Source organism: Ahaetulla prasina, chromosome 2 (assembly GCF_028640845.1).
Source record: "Ahaetulla prasina isolate Xishuangbanna chromosome 2, ASM2864084v1, whole genome shotgun sequence".
Taxonomy (NCBI): domain Eukaryota; kingdom Metazoa; phylum Chordata; class Lepidosauria; order Squamata; family Colubridae; genus Ahaetulla; species Ahaetulla prasina.
Genome location: NC_080540.1, coordinates 89,608,041 through 89,630,189, shown reverse-complemented (window position 1 = coordinate 89,630,189; position 22,149 = coordinate 89,608,041). Strand labels below are relative to the sequence as shown.

The 22,149-nt window shown below is 38.7% G+C and overlaps 1 protein-coding gene across 3 annotated transcripts in view; it reads left to right on the top strand.

The window, feature by feature from the left end:
- The first annotated feature begins 3,930 nt into the window (after nucleotides 1-3,930).
- Nucleotides 3,931-22,149, top strand: part of TCOF1 (treacle ribosome biogenesis factor 1) — a 51,075-nt gene continuing 32,856 nt past the window's right edge. Inside the window, exons 1-9 of one of the 3 annotated variants that reach the window (XM_058170215.1) lie at nucleotides 3,931-4,237; nucleotides 11,666-11,721; nucleotides 13,047-13,177; nucleotides 14,265-14,383; nucleotides 16,582-16,915; nucleotides 17,805-17,887; nucleotides 19,506-19,724; nucleotides 20,414-20,620; nucleotides 21,117-21,371. In XM_058170215.1, the coding sequence (XP_058026198.1) occupies nucleotides 4,127-4,237; nucleotides 11,666-11,721; nucleotides 13,047-13,177; nucleotides 14,265-14,383; nucleotides 16,582-16,915; nucleotides 17,805-17,887; nucleotides 19,506-19,724; nucleotides 20,414-20,620; nucleotides 21,117-21,371 (1,515 nt within the window). In that variant the 5' untranslated portion in view covers nucleotides 3,931-4,126. Of the gene's footprint in view, nucleotides 4,238-11,665; nucleotides 11,722-13,021; nucleotides 13,178-14,264; nucleotides 14,384-16,581; nucleotides 16,916-17,804; nucleotides 17,888-19,505; nucleotides 19,725-20,413; nucleotides 20,621-21,116; nucleotides 21,372-22,149 lie in introns of all 3 variants that reach the window. The other 2 variants (XM_058170216.1, XM_058170217.1) reach the window with 2 other exon arrangements.

Genomic DNA, 22,149 nt, shown 5'->3' with positions numbered 1-22,149 from the left:
ACAGGAAAAATTTTAAATGACCTCATACATATAGAACTATTCTGCCTTCTTGGTGAACAGCTTCTACAATTTTGGCAATTCAATTCCAAAGTACTTTTAAAAATTAAAATTAAAAAACCCAAAGCATTCTTTTGTTTCAAATCTGTTACAGAACAGATAATATAGAGTTTGATGATCAGAGGCAAACCCAGAAGCCATCACCTGTAGCAAGCATTTGCAAGCCTGTTCTTTTGATGCTTTTTTTCTGAGTTAGCTTTTCATACTCACACATAATGCTGTTCTCTTAATGGATGGAGGTTATAAATGCCTACTGGTTAGAAGGGTCCAGGGAATATGAATGAGAGAGACTCTTTAGTATAGCGCTTTAAGTCACCAGGCTAGAAATTGGGAGATAGTGAGTTCTAGTCTTGCTTTAGGCAAGAGTCACCCTACAGTAGACATTTTTCTCCTGGCCCTAGGAAAATGGAAAACCACTTCTGAAAACTTTCCAAGAAAACTGCATAGACTAATCCAGGCAATTGCCAAGAGTCAATATTGACTTGACTTCAAAGATACAGAGAGAGAGAGAGAGAGAGAGAGAGAGGGAGAGGAGGAGGGACAGCGGGAGGGAGAGAGAAAATGGAACCCTCTGTTGATGCATCCTAGGACTGCATTAGCCTTTTAAACAGATGTAGCACACTGTGGCTCATACTTCAATGGTGATCCATTAGGACACCTAGATTCCTCTCATAGTTACTACTGTTGGTACTGTCTATTCTATACTGTACATTTTGGTCTTCTGCCTAAATACAGAACTTTGCTTTTCTCCTCAAGGAACTGCATCTTGTTGCGTAGGGCCCCATGCTCACATCTGGAATCTTGAGTCCATCTTTCAGAGTGTTAGCAATTCTCCCCCAGCTTGGTGTTATCTGCAAATTTAATGAGCTCTCCTTATAGCCCCTCATCAAGATAATTTATGAAGATATTAAAGAATACTGCCCCCGAAACAGAATCCTGACGTAGTCCAATGCATATTTCCCTCCATGTAGATGTAATTCCATTGAGGACTACATGTGAACTGCGAATCCATCCGGTGGTGGCCCTAACCCACATTTTTCTATTTTACCAAGAAAGGTCTATTTTGTCGAATTCATTACTGAAGTTCATGTAGATGCATCCACAGCATTATCCTGATCCACTAATTTAGTCACTTTATCAAAGAAGGCAATAAACTTTGTATGGCATAATCTGCTTTTAACAAACTCATGCTGGCTTCTAGTAATTGCCTTGCTCATTTCTAGATGCTCACAAATGCACTGCTTGATTATCTTTCCCAGGATTTTACCTGGATGTTGTTTGATGCCAAGATGATTGCTTTTTAGTTTTCTGGATCCACCTTTTTCCCCTTGTTGAAGATTGGAACCATATTAGGTCTGCAGAAAAAAAACAATTGCTACCAACCTGCCTTCCATTGAGGATCTGTATACTACACGAATCAAAAAGAGGACTGTGAAAATATTTACAGACCCCTCACATCCTGGACATAAACTCTTTCAACTCCTACCCTCAAAACAACGCTACAGAGCACTGCACACCAGAACAACCAGACACAAGAACAGTTTCTTCCTGAACGCCATCACTTTGCTAAATAAATAACTCCCTCAACACAGTCAAACTATTTACTAAGTCTGCACTATTAATCTTCTCATCGTTCCCATCACCCATCTCCTTCCACTTATGACTGTATGACTGTAACTTTGTTGCTTGTATCCTTATGATTTATATTGATATTGTTTTCTGATTGCTTATTTGTCCCCTATGACTATCATTAAGTGTTGTACCTTATGATTCTTGATGAATGTATCTTTTCTTTTACACTGAGAGCGTATGCACCAAGACAAATTCCTTGTGTGTCCAATCACACTTGGCCAATAAACAATTCTATTCTATTCTATTCTATTCTATTTTCCAGTCCTCTGGCTCTTCTGCTCCAAGAGCTCTGAAAGATTCTGGTCAGTGGTTTCAAGATCACTTCTTCCAGCTCCTTCAGAACTCTGGATGTAAACCATCCGATCCTGGTGATTTGAACTTATCTAAAGTGGATAGGTGTTCTCTTACCAATTTCTTGCCTATTTTGACCTGCCTTCCTGGAGAGCAGATCTGATCAGATTCCATTGATTTTAATATTAATTCAGAAGAATGGATTAGGTCCAGTGGTGGGTTACTCCTGGTTCTGTCTGGTTCTTTAGAACTGGTAGTAAAAGCGACAGGAGGCTCCGTCCACCCGCCTGGTTGTCATAATTGACAATCTGTGCATGCGCAGAAGCGTGCGCATGTGCTTCTGTTGCGAACCGGTAGTAAAGGTAAGTAGAACCCACCCCTGATTAGGTCCTAGATTTTTAAAAAAAAAAAAAACTCTAATTCCCATCAATGACACCTCTCCTGCGCAAGCTGCACTGGCTGCCTGTGGTCTTCCGGGTGCACTTCAAGGTGCTGGTTACCACCTTTAAAGCACTCCATGGCTTAGGACCGGGATATTTACGGGACCGCCTTCTGTTACCATTTGCCTCCCACCGACCGGTGGGCTCCCATAGAGAGGGTCTCCTCAGGGTGTCGTCAGCCAAACAGTATCGGCTGGCGACCCCCAGGGGGAGAGCCTTCTCTGCAGGGGCACCTACCCTCTGGAATGAGCTTCCTCCTGGACTTCGTCAACTTCCTGACCTCCGGACGTTTCGCTGCGAGCTGAAGACGTATTTATTTTTCTGCGCAGGACTGGCATAAAACGGGTTTTAAATTGGGTTTTAAATGGGGTTTTATAATGTATTTTATTTTTTAAATTATTGGCTATATTGAATAAGTTTTTTAATTTTGGTTTTATTGTATTGTATTTTATTGTTATTTTATCTGGCTGTTAACCACCCTGAGTCCTTCGGGAGAAGGGCGGTATAAAAATTAAAATATTATTATTATTATTATTATTATTATTATTATTATTATTATTATTATTATTATTATTATTATTATTATTATTAAGCGTGAATATCAAATCAAACATTTCCCCAAACAAGTTTGTATGCATGGGGAAACAATATAATTGAGGATGGGCATACCCTCTCAACTATTTGTTGGAGTTTGGTTCATTTACAATGTAAATTCCTATAGTTCATTTTTATGCTACTCACAGATATTGAGTATACTAGTGAAATGTGGTTCTTTTCTTGTGGTTTATGTATATGGTTTATGTTTATGTTTTCCAATTTCTTGTGGTTTATGTATATCGCTTCTCCCTATAACTAGCTGCATTTATTTCCGCAAATCTGGTAATCAGTTATATTACCATTAATATGTGATTAGTTTGGTTTTCATTTTAGCAGGATATGTAAACTCACCCATTGTTTATAGTGTGAACTTAGTACTGGTGAGTTTAGTATTATATTGGAGCTCAGCCATTGTAGCTTGGTCAGCACCTACAGCACAGCATTTGTTCATTCAAATTTTCATCTGAATCTATGTTGCTAACAGCTAGTTAGTATGTGGATAGTGAGATAGGCAGCATATAAATTAAAATTTTTAAATAATTAGTGTAACCATAATTAGAGTAACCATAAAAAGTTATAGGAAAAAAAACCTATTGACGCCTTAAAGATATAACATTAATATTTTAATGCCATGTAGCAAGAGACTTATTCCAGTTAAGATTTCAGATGGGAAATAACATAGTGAGTGTTTCTCTTCCTGTTGCTCCAGAAAACAAATACCAAGGTATTTTACACCTTCCCAAATAATCCGAATCCTGGTGCTATTATTTCAATTGCTCACCACTGTTTCGTTGTTAAAAAAATAAATAAATGACAAAACACGCCGAAAAGGACACACACCGAGTAACCTTTCGCACTCAGAATACATTTCCCAGAAGCCCGAGGACCGGTAGGGATGGGAAGAGGAAGTGACGTACGCGCTGGTGCATGGGCAAAGGGTAGAGGTACAGGCAGCTTTGGAGCATGTGGTTAGTCCGCTGCCTGCTCTCCACGCGGGGCCTGCGGTCGTAGTCATGCCTGTGGGATAGTAGAGGTTGCTGCTTCCCGCGTCTCTCCCCACCAGACACAATACAGACACACGCCCGCACACGCGCGCGCTGGGCGAGAGCATGGCGAAATCTGCGCGAGAGCAGAAAGAGCTGCTGGCTCTGATGCACCAGCAGTTGATCCAGATGGGTTATGAGAGCGCAGCCAAGGAGTTGCAGGAGCAGAGCGGCCAGGTAACGGCGCCGTTGGCCCACGTGGCTGGAAACATGGGGACCGGCAGCATTGCTGCTTTCGTGGAAAGAAAGGCAGCTGCGGGCCAGGTTGCAAGTTGAACCGCCCCTTCCCTTCGCAGAGTTTCTCCGTTGGCCTGATAACGAGGCTGCAAGCAGCTTCCTCTGCATCGTTGAAACAGGGCACTAACCCTGGTCCTTGGGTTAGTTTTGTTGTGGCTTCCCCCTCCCCTCCTTTTCTTTTTAATTTGGAAGCCACATAATTCTAAAGGGAGTTAAGTAGAGGGATGTATGTATGTATGTATTGATGCATGCATGCAAACCTACGGTTTTGTGGTGCTCTCCTCCAGTAGCTTCACCATCTGGGCTTGGAAATCACAGCTAATACTTACCTGCTTTTACAGAGCTGTCTGGAAGAATTTACTCTTGTGATTAAAAACAGTCTCTCCTTTCTCTTTGGACACTTAGGGCAGTGATCAGAATATGTACATTCTCCGGATAGGGATTATATTGAAGAGGTTGAATACTTATGCATCGTACAAATTTTAGGCACACTTCCGCCTTTTAAGCATTCCTGTGGCCGTGTAGCATACCTAAATAAACAATGGTCATTGTGGGGTGATACAGAATAATAAAAGTAAAATGATCATCCAAAAGGTATTAGGCAAATTTGCACCTTACTCTAATTTTGCCTGTTTTAGCCTCTGATGGATGTATTTCCAGGCATATGAATTGCCAGATGCCCTGATTCTACCTTACAAATATTATCCTTCTTGAAGTTCATAACTCACTTAGAGATGTGATACTAGCTTATGTAAAATGAACATTTAGTAAAACTGCACTGTAGTGCTCATCATAAACACTTTGCTGGAAGAATCTTTTCTTCCCCTATTTTCAGTTCGGTTTCATTATGGAAGAAGGCCATCATGGCAACTGTTGTCTAATTAAGTAAGGGTCCTCCATCAGTTTGGGTATTTTGTTTATAAGTTGAGATTCATTCACTCTACTGCAATCAGAGGCTATAAATAATTAAGACTTTTTGCCCATTGTAGGCATTCCTATGTCTCTGTTTGCAAGACAAATTAAACCAAAAGGGTTGGTTGATAAGCGTGCTCTATACTGCCCCATCACGTATGACTGAAACTGGCCATTTACAATGATTTCGAGAGCTGAAATGAATGTCCTCTTGGATGGATTGGAAATCAACCTTGTCACAGATCTCCATATTCAATTTCCAGATTTATAGGATGGCATCTATTTTAATAGGGATATCAGTTAAAGAAACACATCAGAGAGAGCAAGATAGAAATGTTAATATGCAGTGTGACAGGCCACTACCTCTGCATGGATTATAATTCATACATTTTTGCTTTTAATTGTTACTACTTGACTAATGAAAATTAAAATGCTATGTTTTTCTATAAATGCTACGTATGTCTCTGCTATGTTTTTATATTCCCACTGAACATAGTTTTGTAATGATGCTCAAATGGAAAAATACATTAGAAGAGCTAAAGACTCATAGGGCATTGTCATTGCTTATTACAACTTGGGCTGATATCTTCAAATTTGTTAACTGGGTTCTTTATATTGTACTTGGAATGCTTGAGATTCTACTCACTGTGTATCAAAAAGGCAATCAGTTAGTGTAATATGCTGACTCTGTAAACTGCTTAAGGATGTAAAGCACTGTGAAGCGGTATATAAGTCTAAGTGCTATTGCTAGTGTAATATAGAAATAATGATTCATCTAAACTGCTTCTACTTTCTGTTCCTAAAAGGGTACTGGCAGACCTCTGCAGACATTGCTTAGTGAGTTATAGCTGAATGAATACACCATTAAGTGGGGAAAATGCGGTTTTTGAATAAGAACTAATCTAAAAGCGCTTCCCATTATGTATTTTACTTACTTATAATATCTGTTGCGTGCTTGTAGGGTCTTGTGGCAAGTGACCATCCCTGAAAGCAAATCAAGGAAAATAAATAACTTGCTATGATTTGTGTTTTTTAAATTAACACTGACAAAGAGACACTTGCAGATTAAAGTCATGGTCAGGTCTATGGATGCTGGGGCAGGTGGCATCAGTGCAAACCTGGTCTCCAGGGAAATAGCCAAAGGGCTACAACCATTTCCTGTGGTCCCACATAGTACGCAGCCTGTTGTGTCAGAATGCTAAGAACAAGACCCGTACCTAAAAGTCTTGATTTTGGGGTAAGAACATAGCGGGAAACACTTGTTTCCTCAAGTTTTGGATTTCTAAACCATTTGAATCTTTACAGTGGTGGCCAAAATTGTGGAAACTTTTTGGGAAAAGTGTATTTTTGAGGTTTGATGGCTAATAACACCACTTATTATTATTATTTTTTTGGAGTTTTAAGATAATCAAATTCCATGGCTGGAATGGCCTAGGAATAGCCCAGATCTTAATCCAATTGAAAATCTATGGAGCCAACTAAAGAAACTTGTTAGTCGGAAGAGATCCAGCAATAAAACCCAGTTAATAGAGGCAATCATTCAATCTTGGTTTCACATTATAACAGCTGCAGAACTAAAAGACTTGGTTCACTCCGTGGGAAGACATTGTAAGGCTGTAATTCAAGCTAAAGGTTACCCAACTATTAACTGACATGGTGATAATTTTTGTATATCTCATTTCTACATGTTTCACTGTTCTTCTTTATACTGTAACTGCTATTCTAATAGCAAATCCTTCATTAAAGTTATTGCATTACGTTCTTGATTAAATTATCTTTCCATTGATATATAATTTTATGGTGCTACCAAAAAAAAGTGGTGTTATTAGCTAGTTTTAGAAAATACACTTTTCCCAAAAGGTTTCCACAATTTTGGCCACTACTGTAAATAGCATTGCTAAAAGATTAGTGTCTGACAAGTAATGCTGGAGTAACCATGCAATTCTTTTAGGATTTGTGTTATGCCATTTCTGAAGGATATCTTAGATAGTATAGCTGCCTCATTCTGCACTTTCCAAATCATCTGTCACTCATGCTTTGGTCACTTTATGGCTTGACAACTGCAATGTGCTTTACATGGGCTGCCCTTGAAGACCACCCAGAAGCTTCAACTAGCAGCAGCGCAAGCAGTAATGGCATGCCTTGGTATTCCCATGTAACATTTCTGCTTTGTGAGATGCACTGGTTGTGAGTTTGCTTCTAAATGTGATGCAAGGTGCTGGTTTTACTTAGGGCCTGGTTACTTAAGGAACTTCCTGTCTCCCATAGTATTTTTCCAGAAAGCTCAAACTGGCAGGATTGGTGCACTCCAGGTTGCATTGATTAAACTATCAGGATCCTTCTCTGTAACCGAGCTTGATAGAAGTGGGCTTGACATAAAGTATCTCTCAGTTCTAAATATTAAATACATTTAAAGCATAAAGGAAGAAAGGGTGGGCCTCAAGCCCTGCCTCAAAATACAAAGTTTTAATAATGTAAAAACGGACTCTATATATGTGTGCATACACCTGCAAATGCACACATACAGCAGGCCACAGGCTCTCTTTAGCCTTTTGTGAAGCCACTTTAAATTTTGTTTATAGTGAGGGTGGATTTAGGCTGCAATTTTAACTTTAGAGTGGTGATAAAGAACGGTTAGCTGCAGCTGATTGAAGTAGGCATTTTAGTGCAGGGGTCTCCAACCTTCGTCCCTTTAAGACTTGTGGACTTCAACTCCCAGAGTCCCTCAGCCAGCTTTGCTAGGAGTTGAAGTCCACAAGTCTTAAAGCAGCAGTTCTCAACCTGTGGGTCGCGACCCCGTTGGGGGTCGAATGACAATTTGCCAGGGGTCGCCTAAGACCATCAGAAATATGGGAAGTATACTTGAGAATCAAAGAATCGCGCTCCAATGGTTGACTCCACAAGCAAGCTGCAGGCTCTTCAAATCGCTAGCCGAATTCAGCTTCAGGTACGATGAATTAAAAAAGAGAGAAATCTTTGCTCTGATGTCTCCCTCTCAAGCCAGCTGCAATCACTCCCAATCGCTAGCCTAATCTGGCTTCAGGCGCGATAAACTTAATAGGGGAGGAGTCTCCGCTTTAATGCCCGTCCTCAAGGCAATTGCAAGCAGTTCAGATCGCTAGCCAATACAGCTTCAGGTGCGATAAATTCAAAACGAAAATAATTTTACGGTTGGGGTCGCCACATCGTGGGGAATTGTATTAAAGGGGTCGCAGCACTATAAAGGTTGAGAACCACTGTCTTAAAGGGACCAAGGTTGGAGACCCCTGTTCTAGTGTTTCTTTTGAAAACATTGTGGTCTTTCAAATTATTTATATTGCTTAAATTGGTTGACAGTGTGGTATAGCAAAATACTGCAGTAATTTTTAATCACTATCAGTATGTGAGGTTGCTCATAGAAAATTATGGTTAATAGTAGTTTCAATAGTTTTATTAAGGTCCTCAACTCCTATGCATTTATATTTGTATATCTTCTTGTCTGTTGAAGACCTGTTGTATCTTTTCTTTATTTTGAACACTTACTGCAAAGGGTAGCATTTTCTTACCTTTATATTGTAGATGGTTTGATCGCAATTACCTGCTGTGCATCAGAGTTCCAACCTGAAAAAAAGGGTGTCTTAAGCATATTGGGTCATAATGTAATCATAATTGCTTGCTAAAGCCACTTTCTAGTGGAGTTGTGCATACTGGAAAGAAACTCGGGCTTTGTGTGAGCCATGTTTTTAGGCTTCTATGTGTGCAGTTTGGGAATCACTTTAATAAGTAATTTCTGAAGCAGTTCTTTGAGATCATTTTTGAATTGTGCACAGCCCTGCTTTGTGGGATGAACGTAGAGAAATCAATAAAAATGATGGGTGACATCACACATTGTGCAAGCCATTGATACCTTAGTACTGTGTATTTTATTGAATAAGCTGTAATTTACAGGATTTGAAAAGCATTGAGATTGAAGCCATGGTTACAGCAGATCTTGACCAGAAAGAAATCCCTTTGAGAAGAAATCTGCACGTTGAGATGAATTCCACTCGTCAATGGGTCCCACATCTTCTCCCTTGATGTTGGCATTGCCCACTCAGAGTTGCATGGGAGATGTGTTTCTTCAAGAATAGCATTTAGCTCCTCCACAGATGTGGGTGTTCTCTGGCAAATAAAAAAATTATTCTTGCAGCTCTCAATTTGCTCAAAGCATAATTCATGTGCTCCGGTAAGGATGCTAAGATAGAGGGCCAGGGAGCTGAGGGTTAGCAGGTAGTTTTCAGAACGTTGCAATATTCTTGGGAGTTCTTTTAATAGAAACTTTTATTGTATTTTATTGTAATTAAGTGGGACAATATGAACTTGGATTCAGTTATGAGCTCTTTGACAATTTATTACATTTTAAATTCTTTTATTGATGTTTAAAATAGTGACAAAAATGAGAAAACCAAACACAAAGATAAAAATACTTTGTCAAAGAAAAAAAAAGACACATAGAAAGTGCTTTTAAAAAAGTTGGACAAGATATAAAATTCCAAAAATAGATGAGCTCCTATAGAGTGGTATAAAGCATTTATAGGTCTTTTGATGCCAAAACTTTGTCAAATATATGGCAGCAATCTGTTGGAGAATGTAATAAGGATAATAGAATAGAATTTTATTGGCCAAGTGTGATTGGACACACAAGGAATTTGTCTCGGTGCATATGCTCTCAGTGTACATAAAAGAAAAGATACGTTCATCAAGGTACAACATTTACAACACAATTGATGATCAATATATCAATGTAAATCATAAGGATTGCCAGCAACAAGTTATAGTCATACAGTCATAAGTGGAAAGAGATTGGTGATGGGAACTATGAAACGATTAATAGTAGTGCAGATTCAGTAAATAGTCTGACAGTGTTGAGGGAATTATTTGTTTAGCAGAGTGATGGCCTTCGGGAAAAAACTGTTCTTGTGTCTAGTTGTTCTGGTGTGCAGGGTAGGAGTTGAAACAGTTTATGTCCAGGATGCGAGGGATCTACAAATATTTTCATGGCCTCTTCTTGATTCGTGCAGTATACAGGTCCTCAATGGAAGGCAAGTTGGTAGCAATTATTTTTCTGCAGTTCTAATTATCCTCTGAAGTCTGTTTTTCTTGTTGGGTTGCAGAACCGAACCAGACAGTTATAGAGGTGCAAATGACAGACTCAATAATTCCTCTGTAGAATTGGATCAGCAGCTCCTTGGGCAGTTTGAGCTTACTGAGTTGGCGCAGAAAGAACATTCTTTGTTGTCCTTTTTTAATGATGTTTTTGATGTTAGCTGTCCATTTGAGATCTTGCGATATGATAGAACCCAGAAATTTGAAGGTTTCTACTGTTGATACTGTGTTGTCAAGTATTGTGAGAGGTGGAAGTATGGAAGGGTTTTTCCTAAAGTCTACCACCATTTCTACGGTTTTGAGTGTGTTCAGTTCCAGATTGTTTTGGTTGCACCACAAGGCTAATCGTTCGACCTCTCGTCTGTATGCGGATTCGTCATTGTCTCGAATGACATTATAGTAAGCCTGGTAATAGGGTCTTTGATATTGTAAAGATATGAAGGCCTTTTTTCCCCTTATTTTAATTTTGTATCAACTAAGAAAATTGAGAGTTTTGGGATCACTGAAAGAAATACACTTGTAAAATAGCTTGGAATTAGTAAAATACTTTTTAACACCAATATACTCATTTTTGAAAAAAAAATAAAAGAATTTGAAGCAATTCCCACGAGCTTTCCACAATTTTGAGTAGAATTATTTCAATTTCTTCCATACCAAGAACATGACCAACAACCATATTCAAATATCTGAAGGACACAAGATTGGAGAAGTTTTGTATTTCCAGATGTATTGTATTCCAATTTTTTAAATAGATTTGGGATTATTTGAGTTGTGATCCATAACATGTAGACAACTGTTGCCTACCCCTACATTAGAAGGATATAAAGAGCAACATTTAAACCCCTCAAATTTAATACATTTTTGTTCTTAGAAAAACGAAGATTGTTGTTGACTTTTATAGGAGCCATACACGTAACTTTATTTCATTCATTTTTTCTATTTGGTGGCAAATACCCTATTAAAATTATCCTTTTTACCTGTTTTCTTCATATTGATTGGCCTTTTCACTTGACCCATCAACCTACAGATTAGGAAGCCAAAAACCATTTACCGTTTTGTTTTGTTGAAAAGTAAAAGATGGGAAATGATACATGTTCTCGTTTGACTATTAAAGCTTATTAAATATTAAAGAACCAGGGGCAGTGGCAGTCCTCCGTGACAGTTCCAGTTTCCTATGTGGCCTTTTGGAAAATTAATTACCAACCTCTGTTTTAAGGACTAAAGTTCTCCTTAATAGATGCATGTTTAGGATTGTAACTTTAATCCAGAGTTTTTGTACTATAATAAAATGATTTAATCATATTGGTCCAATATTTTTTTCTTCCTGTACAGAAGTCTTTCCCATCATCTCCTATTTCTCTGAATGAGATCATCACTCAGTGGAAAAAGTAAGTTTTTCTGTTTATTATTGGAGAGTGGTTAGAGATGTTTTGCCTGTTGCTACCTTATTATACTTAATTGTTATTTAATTGTTTTTGCACTTGATTTAACAGTCCTGATCTTGTGAATAGTGTATCACAGATCTAGTACTGGGTTCTGGACTAGTTTCAAACAACAATATAAGCAGAGAATTTGTTTGTTGCCAATAGCTTATTCAAAAATGCTGCTTATAGTTGCAACTACCATATTTTTCGGAGTATAAGACACAACTTTCCCCCCCCTAAAAGAGGCTGAAGCTTTTTTCAGTCCTAACGAGGTGCTAACGAGGCATTAGTGAGTGTAGCCTCTTCCCAGCTTTGCCTGCTCCCTGAACTCTCTGCTGTGCTTTAACGAGGTGCTAGCTAGTGAAGCATCTCCATGCTTTGCTCCAACTCTCAGCTATTCTTTAGAAGCTTTTTTTCAGCCCTAACTAGGTGCTAGCCGAGTGAAGGATCTCCCTGTGCTTTGCCTGCTTTTCTCATTGCTGCTTCCTCTCAGCTGTGCCTTAGAAGCTGTTTTTTATCCCCAATAAAAAAATAAAAAATAAAAAAACCAGCAAACTAATGTGCTGAAGCTGACCAGACTAAGGACGCTAGCCAGATGAATACCTGGTAGGCAGATTTTTTCCCCCCATTTTCCTCCCCAAAAACTAAGTTCCGAACTAATACTCCGAAAAATACAGTATATTAAGACAGATACTTAAATTAGCTTTCTTACTTCAGAATATCACTATTTTAAGCTTTTTTGAACTATTGGTACCCGAATAATCCTTTTTACACAATAAGTTAGTACAAAGCCCAGTAATCTCCTGGTGCATTCAATTACAATAGCATATGAATATAAAACTATGATACATTTAGCTAAGCTGTTTTGTCCTTTGTGTTTGTTCTCTTGTATATGACATGGCTTAAACGTTTACACAATGCATAGAAATACTTTAAGAAAATCCTAGGACCATGTTCTTGCAGCTTAGATTGTTACTGGATTTAATTAAGTTTTGCATTATAATTTCATGGCCATGCATAGGATGTGTACAGCTCTAATTATATTTTTAATATTAAATTTGAAGTCTGCTGGCCTTATATTTTCTTGAGAAAATGATCAAACTGTATCAAATCAGATCAAGGGCTTTTTTGTGTGTGTAAGGTCTTTACCTTTCTTTAAATTTCAGCTTTTATTTCTGCCACAATAAAGAAAGTGCTTCTGAAGAGGGGCACAGAGTTGAATACATTTTGAGAATCTTAACAAGCCTTATTAACTCCAATTCAGCGTCCTTATAAAATCTGTTTAACAGGGCTTTCTCACAAATTCCAAAACAAAAGACCGTAGCAACCAAGAGTGGCACTCCAGTAAAGCTCAGAATTCCTGACCCCGAGAGCAGCTCTGAGAGCTCAGAGGAGGAGGAACCAGCACAAACCATGAAAAGTAAGAACCAGTGGGAATGAACCATTCAGAAATCTATTCAAATGATTGACTTTGAGAAGATAGGTCCACGAAAAGGAGAGATATAGATGCCTAAATCCTAAAACCTGCTGATTTATTATTTCTTAGTGGAGAACAAGAAAGTTGGAAGGCTGGGACATTAATGGCATGGGTATCGTTTAAGAACATTGTACCTCATTTGCTATAAACTCCAAAAATATGTGAAAAAAGCATAAAATAAATCCCTACCCGTATTAATGTAATACAGAAGAAAATAAGATTAGGAACAAGAGGGAAATTTTAGGGTTTTTTTTTAATTTATGCATTTATATACTAATCTGCCAGCATTACAAGTTCACAATATTTGGAATACTACTTCATCACAATTTTGTGACACCTTAGCTCTATATAGTGTAAGCATTCCAGATTAATTAAATTGTGGTTTGACACTTTAGGTATTTAAAATTCGAATTGCATCTATGACTTTTTTTAACCTTATGTATACCAACATACCTATGAGCAAAACTTTTTCATCATTGTCTAAAAGCTTCCATTGTTAAGGTACAGATTTGGCAATTATAAAGCAACTTATTTTTAATTTTGGAGATCAGCTGTTCTAGTTAATCCTTTTCTTGCAATACTTGGTTAAAAGTCTGTGTGTTTCATCACAACTGCCCATATTTGAAATAATAAAACTGAGAATTCAAGAGTAGAAAATAATTAACTTTGAGAAGATTTAAATCAGGACAGCCTCAGTACACTTTCATGTATTATTGCTGTTTTCATTTATTATTGCTTGTGCACAGAGTGGCTTATATTGAGATTATTGAGACTGTGCCCATTTGTACTAGCATGGACAAAATCATTTCAACCAGATGCTTAAAAGAAATTTTTTTTAATCAGCATATTCTATTTCCTACCTGGTCATTTATCCTTTGATAGAAAAGGTAGAGAGCGGAGCCCTCTTTAATGATTCAATTTGGCATCTCCTTTTCTAGAATCTTTTCCATTCTAGTTGGTTGTAGTATAAGTTGAAAAAAAATTGCATTCAATTCTATCAATATGTTGTGCTTTTATATGGGTGTTCCAGCTAATCTGCGTGTGAATAACAGCACCAAGCCAGCAAAGACAGTAACTAAAGAAGAGAGTAGCAGCGAAGATTCAGATTCAGATTCATCTTCGGAAGAGGAAGCAGTTGCCAAAAAGGCTGTAAGCAAAAAGACTTTGATCATTGCTATTCTGCTGGAAAATATCAGGAGTGTATCTAGGATGGTCAATTAGGACTGCACCCAGATGTCTTATTTTAAACATTATCATCATCACCTTCATTTAATGACCCCATAATCCCTTGCGGGGTGGAGTCTGGGCAACTGAATGGAGCTAGCAGAGTGTTTTAATTGCCGGATGCCCTTCCTGTCGCCAATGCAGAGTTTTGTTCAGCAGATATATTCTCAGTGTGCCCAGAGAGAGAAATATCTGCCTCTACCTAGGATCGAACTCACAGTCTCCTAAGTGTGAAGTGAGAACTCCACCTCTAGGCCACCGCACCACTCATTATTTTAAATATTACGTCCTAGAAAATTATTTAAAATCTGCAGTCAGATGCAATTTAGAAAAGTGACTGTCTTGACTAAAAATTTACCTGCATTTCAAAAACAGAGTCCATAGGTTGTATTGTCAAGTTTGTTTTTTTACAGATAAATGCCTCAGTAGCAAACTACCGTATTTTTCAGAGTATAAGACACTCCGGAATATAAGATGCACATTAGTTTTTGGGGAGGAAAACAAGGCAAAAAAATTCTGCCTCTGCCTACTAGCATCCATCAGTATTCATCTGGCTAGCGTCCTTGCAGCAAACAGCCTGGCCAGCTTCAGCACGTTATTGCAGCCTCATTCAGCACGAGCAGCTGATTGGCAGTTGGATCGGCTTCCCAGAATACCGCCAATCGGCTGTTCCAGGCTGTGGGGATCGCCACAACCCATTGCCGCCTCTGCATGTTGTGTATTTGGCTGCCATGTGTCATGTTTTCGGCCTCTGCGTGTTGTGTTTGAGCCGGCTCCAGGCAGCGGGGATTGGTGGCGGTGGCAGTCTCTGCCGCCTGGAAACGGCCAAAAACAGGATGTGCAGAGGCCAAAAACGCGATGCGCGGAAGTGGCGATGTACTGTGGCGATCCCCGTAGCCTGGAACAGGTCTAAAATGGAGTGTGCGGAGGCCGAAAATGGCCAAAGGGTGGGGGCCAGCAGGTGGGTGGGGCTTTGGCAGCATTCACTGTATAAGACACACAGACATTTCTACCTACTTTGGGGGTGGGGAGTGCATCTTAAACTCCAAAAAGTATGGTATATATTACGTATCTTAGTGTTAACTAAGAGAAAAAAGTAAACATGTAATTTACTTGGGAAAAGTTGTCTTCAATATTGATTCCAAATGATGTCTTTAATTCAGTGCTATACAGTATCAGAACATACCAAAGACACACACACAGAGGGAAAAAGTTCATAATTTTAAAGTATACCATTAGCTAGATGTCTTCGGCCATTGCAAGGTTTAATATATACAATTTGTTCCTTAACTCTCCCATCTTAAAGAGAGGGGGTGCTGAAACAGCCTCCTCTGGTATTGGCCAGATCTTACTTTTATACCTCTATACTAGGGTCAACCTCTGTAGAGATTCTCAGTCATCTAGGTCATGGTTGTCCCAAATGTGCTTTTTTCAGGAGGCAACTGGACTTCTTTGTTTTGTTTTTGAGGAAGTTTCGCTTCCCATCCAAGAAGCTTCTTTAGCTGTGACAGGTTAGTGAGAAATGGAAGGATTCATATTGCTTGCAGACAGCTGGTTATTTGCATCCTTTTAGAGGGTCATTGAAGTACTTGGAGGTTTATCTGTGTCCTCAGAGTCACCTGAGTAGTGCTCCTGGTTCCTGTAGTCTGCATTTTTTTTCCAGAGAAATATAAATCCTTCCATTCCCAAAACACCTTTGGGATAGGGTCAAGCTCATTTTAGCATACAAAAGATCTCTATCACTATTGATGGGAAAGCATTCATTACACAAGCCACTAAGTCTGCTGGTGACAAGGTGTCTCCCCCAGCTCTTGACTGCCATGCCCTGTTTCAGGTAGCCACTTTGTGCTCTGTTGAGGTAATCGCTCCGGAATGGGAGAACAGATGTGTTCATCAATTTAGAATAGAATTTTTATTGGCCAAGTGTGATTGGACACACAAGGAATTTGTCTTGGTGCATATGCTCTCGAGCACATATTAAGCAGGCAATTGTTGTTACAAAGTCTGGGAAACCTTGGGTCAGAAAGTTTCTTTGAACGTAGGATATGCTGAATTATCTATAAAAATGCTTTGACAAATATCATGGAATGTTTTTCTCTTTTAATCAACTTTTCTTCTTGTAGGAGAAAAACCTTGTGGCTGGGGAAAAAACTGAACTTCTGCAATTGGCTGACCAAAATACTAATTCTGTCCCAGGGAAGGGGGTGACTGTTGCTGCTGCCCAAGCAAAAGGAGAGCAGGACAAATCTGCTTCAAATAAGACCCTGCCTCCAGCTGCGAGAAAAGGCCTTTCTGGTAAAGAAGGACCTTCTTCGCAGTCACTAATTTCAGGAGGACAAAAAACAACACAGACCACAAAGACAGCAGAGACTTCTGAAAGCAGCAGCGGCAGCAGCTCATCCGAGAGTGAGGAGGAAACAACTTTGACCACAGTAAAAGCCCCACCTTCCAAACTAGGTAAGTATATGGCTTAAAATTCTCATTGCAATGTTGCATAGATAGCACTCTAAATTTGCAGAAAAGGCCTCATCTTTATTATTTTACCAATAACAGTGAAGATCTGCTACAGTAGTTTTACGACTCTCCCTCACTTAGGTAATCTCAAAGTTCTTACTCAAAGCTGAAAAGAAAGTTCTAAATTCACTGTCAAGGAAAACATTCCTATTGCCAGTTACGAAAACATCTTAAGATACCCTTGGCCAAACATTATCCTTCAGAAAGACTTGATGGGTTTACTGGAATTTTCGGAAATTCCAGAAACGGAGTCTGCCTTATAGGATGGGTGTTTATGCAGTATAACATCTCTATATTGAGCTGGCAAAAATAAGTTTCTTTTGATGCCAATCCAAATGCTATCTATAAAGATTGCACTTCAAGAAAGATAGGTATTAGAGTTTTTCTACAAATTTGGGACTCAAAACAACTTTTTGAGCCAAAAAGAAGCTTGTCATGATGGAGTGTATGTAATTGTGTGATCAACATGTGATCGTTGTGTTCTGAATATGTGGATAAGGATTGAAGGGTATCTTTGCAGCATCACAGAAACATTATTTATTTATTTATTTATTTTGCATCAGCATCTTTCGCAGAGGTAGCAAAACCTACCTGTTACAATGCAAGAACCTTAGATGCTGAATCTACTTCTGGTTATTGTGTTTGGTGATGGTAGGAATGGATTGGCCCCACTTCAAAATCTGTACTAATGTTTTAAAACTTGATATGTGGAGCAACAAAGATGGCTATAGGATAAAGGGATATCCTATAGTTTAATATTGGTAGCTATAAATATTAAATATTTTTAAAAAGTGATCTCCTTTGGCATCAAATCCTCTTTTCTATATTTTAGCTTTAAAGAAGGCGACAAACACAAGCAAGGACTCGAGTGATGATTCTGACTCTGAGGATGGGACAAAAGCACCAACAGTCCAAGTAACTCAAAGTTAACAGTTTTCTAAATTAGTGGAAGGGCGTGTCCTTTTTGTCTGTGCCTGCAAGCTGGTTAAATAATTCACTCAGTCGACAAAGGCAGAGCAGGGAACGTGCCTTTGAGAAAAAATACCTGTTGCTTCTCCCCATTTGGCCATTTTCAAAGTGATGAATATATTGAGGAAAATTTATAGGATTCATACATCAGCTCCATAGTATCAACCTCCAGACACTGTTTAGTTTGTTTAGTGAGCATTTTTGTCTTCAGAAGATGCTCAGAGAAGAAATTACAAATCCAACGAAATAGAGATGGGGGAATAGATCGGTCCTCTAATGACCAGTAAACACTATAGAGCTAATTAAAATATGCACTCATGTTTGACAGGGTTCTAAATTAAATGAACCTGCCCCCATTATTTGAATCGCTTGCCATATCACTACGTTTTTGTCTTATGAAAACCTGAGATGTTGGGATGGAGCTTTCCGATCTCCACTGTTGTGCCAGACACTAGCTTTTAAGGCTATCGGGAAATTCTTACGCTTGGATACTTTCAGTGGAATTGTTTGTCCCATTTCTTTCTTTCATGTGCATTTTTGAATCTACAACAACATTGTCTCCAGTGCTGATGTCTGAATTGGCACATGAGGACTTCATTCCAAGAATGAGGAAGGGAATACATTATAAACTACTCTCCTACTTCTGTAGAGGGGGAAAGTGGACACCAGGATGGTTATGAGAATATGAAATTGAAATTGTGAGCAGAATGTAATTCCTATTCCAATAATGGGAGAGCAGGCAGGCTAGCATTGATTATTATAGTCAAATTTAGCATCTCACTTTGAAGAGAAATTCCTCTGTAGTGTGGTTTTGTTTGATCAAAAAGGAAATAGGGTTGATTTATCTCTCTAACTTTGACATGTGAACCATGGGCAGGTTCAATTTTCCTTTTCTACATCCCGCCCCAGTCATAATTATTTTTGCATTTTCTTTTTTTCCCCTTTTTTCTTTTTTCCTTTTTATCTTTTCCCTCCAAATTGCTTTTCTTAAGAGGCTCTCTCCCTAAGCTGACCCTCTTCTTCATTTCCTTCTCCTAATGGGAAAGAAAGAAAACTTCTCCTGCCCAAAAGTGTTCCAGAAAATGCAAAAGAAAACAATACCAACCTTTTGCTTCCTTTGTCCTAAACCTACATAAGCAACTTTCCTGAGTTTTGTCAATACCAAAGAATAACACTGGAATATGACAGGATATATTGTCCTCTACTTTTATCTCGTTCAAGTTAGAGAATAGATAAGACTTGATAGAATGACATTACTGGATCAAATATGCTTCAGGTATTAACTGGTTTTATCCTCTTCTTGTCCCAACTTGACTATTCCAATATATTAGCTAGAGCAGGGATGTCAAACTAAGTCGTCACAACGGCATCACGTGACATATCAGGACTTTTTTTTCCCCCCTTCACTAAACTGGGCGTGGGGGAGGGCAGTGTGTGACACATCCAGCCTGTGGGGCGGGAGTTTGACAGCCCTGAGATAGAGTATGCATCTTTAATAGCCAATACCTATGCTGTTCACCTCTCCCTGCAATACAAAGAACATTTTTTTTATCTTTCCTTCTAGATTAAAGCAGCTGTGCAAAATTCCCCGATCAATAGTCCACTGCTGAACAAGTCACCAGTCACTCCTGGTTCTTGTGCAAGAAACACAGTAAAGGTAACTGCAGCAAAGCAAGCCAGTGCGAAATCTGCAAATGCAAACAGAAGCCCAGAATCAACAGACACTTCAGAAACTACTGACTCATCGGATAGTGAGACTAAAGCACCTGCTTCAGTATCACAGGTGAGATGCATTGGTAAAGTTGGCTAAGACACTGATTCCAACATCTGAAGCCAATAGGTACAAAATGTAGGAAAGGAAAACAGCTTAAAACTGATCAGTCCAATGAAGTGTCTGGAAATCCGCTGTATAGGAATTATTGGGCAAATACTATCTCATTCCCAACTATTCCTGTGGAATCTAAAGAGCTGTGAGAGCTGATTTATAATTTGGAGAGATAAGAATGTTATAGTGACAACTAGGTTCTCACTTTGGTATGATAGATTGAAATTGGAATATAAAGTAACCAAGTGTTTAGTTAACATAATCTTCTGTAAATTTCACCAGACTTTAAGATTACAGATAATGCCCACAAAGGTAATTTTTTTTTACTTGCTGCTGAACAAAGATTTCACCCTTATGGCTGTTTTCAGGCTGCAAATTTACCAGATTATCTTTTACCCTGCTCATACAGCATGTGTATTCTGTAGGTATATACACACAAACAAGTTATTTTTTTAAAAAAAAATTACATTGCTCTGTATTTAAAAATAAAATTCAGGGAAAAGAAGTTGACACAGCTTCAGAACAATTTAACCTGCTTCCCAAGATCTATTACACCAGGATGTCTTGGTCAGGTTCAGGAACTCTGACTTTATACCATTTCTCTAATATCTTAACAATAGTTAAAATTATCTCCCAAAAACCCTCAGGCCGTCAAAACAACAGCAAAAAATGTAGTGTCAAGTCCATTAAAGAAGGCAGTTTCTGCTTCTGTTGCATCAAAATTCACCCAGAAGGGCTCCGCGACCAGCTTATCAAAACCACCGCCTCCTTCAAAAGAATCCCAGAGCTCAGACAGCAGTGACTCATCATCTGAGAGTGACAGTGAGACTCCGCCGGTTCCCATAAGTCAGAAGGTTGGTGTTCTTCAAAACTCTAGGAATGGTGATCTTCCTTTCTGCATGAGCCAACCATCTGTATGATGATTTGCTTGTTTTTTAAAAAGACAACTACAGCTCTCCAGGGTAGTATTTCTGGATAGTGTAACAAAATAAAACAATATGAATGCTAAACAGGTAGTTCAGGATCACTTTTAAATACTGGTTCTGTTTGGTACACTTTTACTATGCATGTACAGTATTCTATTCTTACCCTGGAACTACTTGAAGCATTTAGAAAGTTCTATAGGTATATACACACAAAATATTTATTTTTTCTTCATTTAAATTGTCATAATGTTCTGTACTTATAAATAAAATTCAGGGAAAAGAAATTGATGTAGTTACAGAACAATTAACTTATTTCCCAAGCCTTCATTTTCATTTAGTACACCAGAATGTCTTACTCAAGTTCATTTTTACCATTTTTCTAATATCTAACCATAGCTAAAATTATCTCCAAAAAAATCCTCAGGCCTCCAAAGCACCAGGGAAAAATGCAGCATCAAGTCCATCAAAGAAGACAGTTTCTGCTTCTATTCCATCAAAATCCACCCAGAAGGCCCCCGCAACCAGTTTATCAAAACCACCACCTCCTTCAAAAGAAGCCCAGAGCTCAGACAGCAGCGACTCATCATCTGAAAGTGACAATGAGACTCTGCCGGTTCCCATAAGTCAGAAGGTTGCTGTTTTTCCTCTGGGTCTTTGTTTTTGCATGAACCAGCCATTTGTAAGATTATTTGCTTATTTTTAATAAGATATTTACAGCCTCCAGGGTAGCTTCTGTAACCTGCTAAAATATACTAACAAGTCAAAAATGTCATACCAGTAAATCAGATAAAATGGTCATCCCCTTTTTCCACAACTAGACATCAGGATCATCAGGTTTTGAATAATTTCCTAAAAATATAAAAAGAGGTGAAGACAACTTTTGGAGTGCATATTCCATAAAGTATGACAAAAAATGACAGCCTTCTGGTCCATGGCCTTTTAGCTCTCATGTCAGTGATCTTAACCAGGCTTCCTCTACAGCAGAGGTGGGGAATGATGGCCCTTTAATGACTTGGAATTCTGGGAGCTGAAGTCCACAAGTCAGAAAGGTTCCATTGTTCCCCACCTCTGCTCTGGATGATCAGACAGAATAATTTCACACATGATGGTCCTTCCTTTGCTAATGTGTGTACCCCACATCATAAAGCAGTATAGTTCTAGCTGTCTCCATTGGCGTCTCGAAAGACTAGCATACGGTACACCTATTATCTGCCCGATCTTTCATCGGTAAAATTTGGTCTCCGCTGTACTTTCCTGACTTCCCTCCATCAAGATAACTCTGTCATTCTCCATAGCACGGCTTTTGTGTACACTTCTCAGTAGAAGGTGAATGGATATGTTCCTTTCCAAATGTTTCATATACGTCTCCTTTGATTGCTCCATGGGAGTCTGCAGAGCCAGGTCTTCAAATTCTTTTGACGGGCCAGGAGAAAATATGAATGAAATATTTGTGTAAA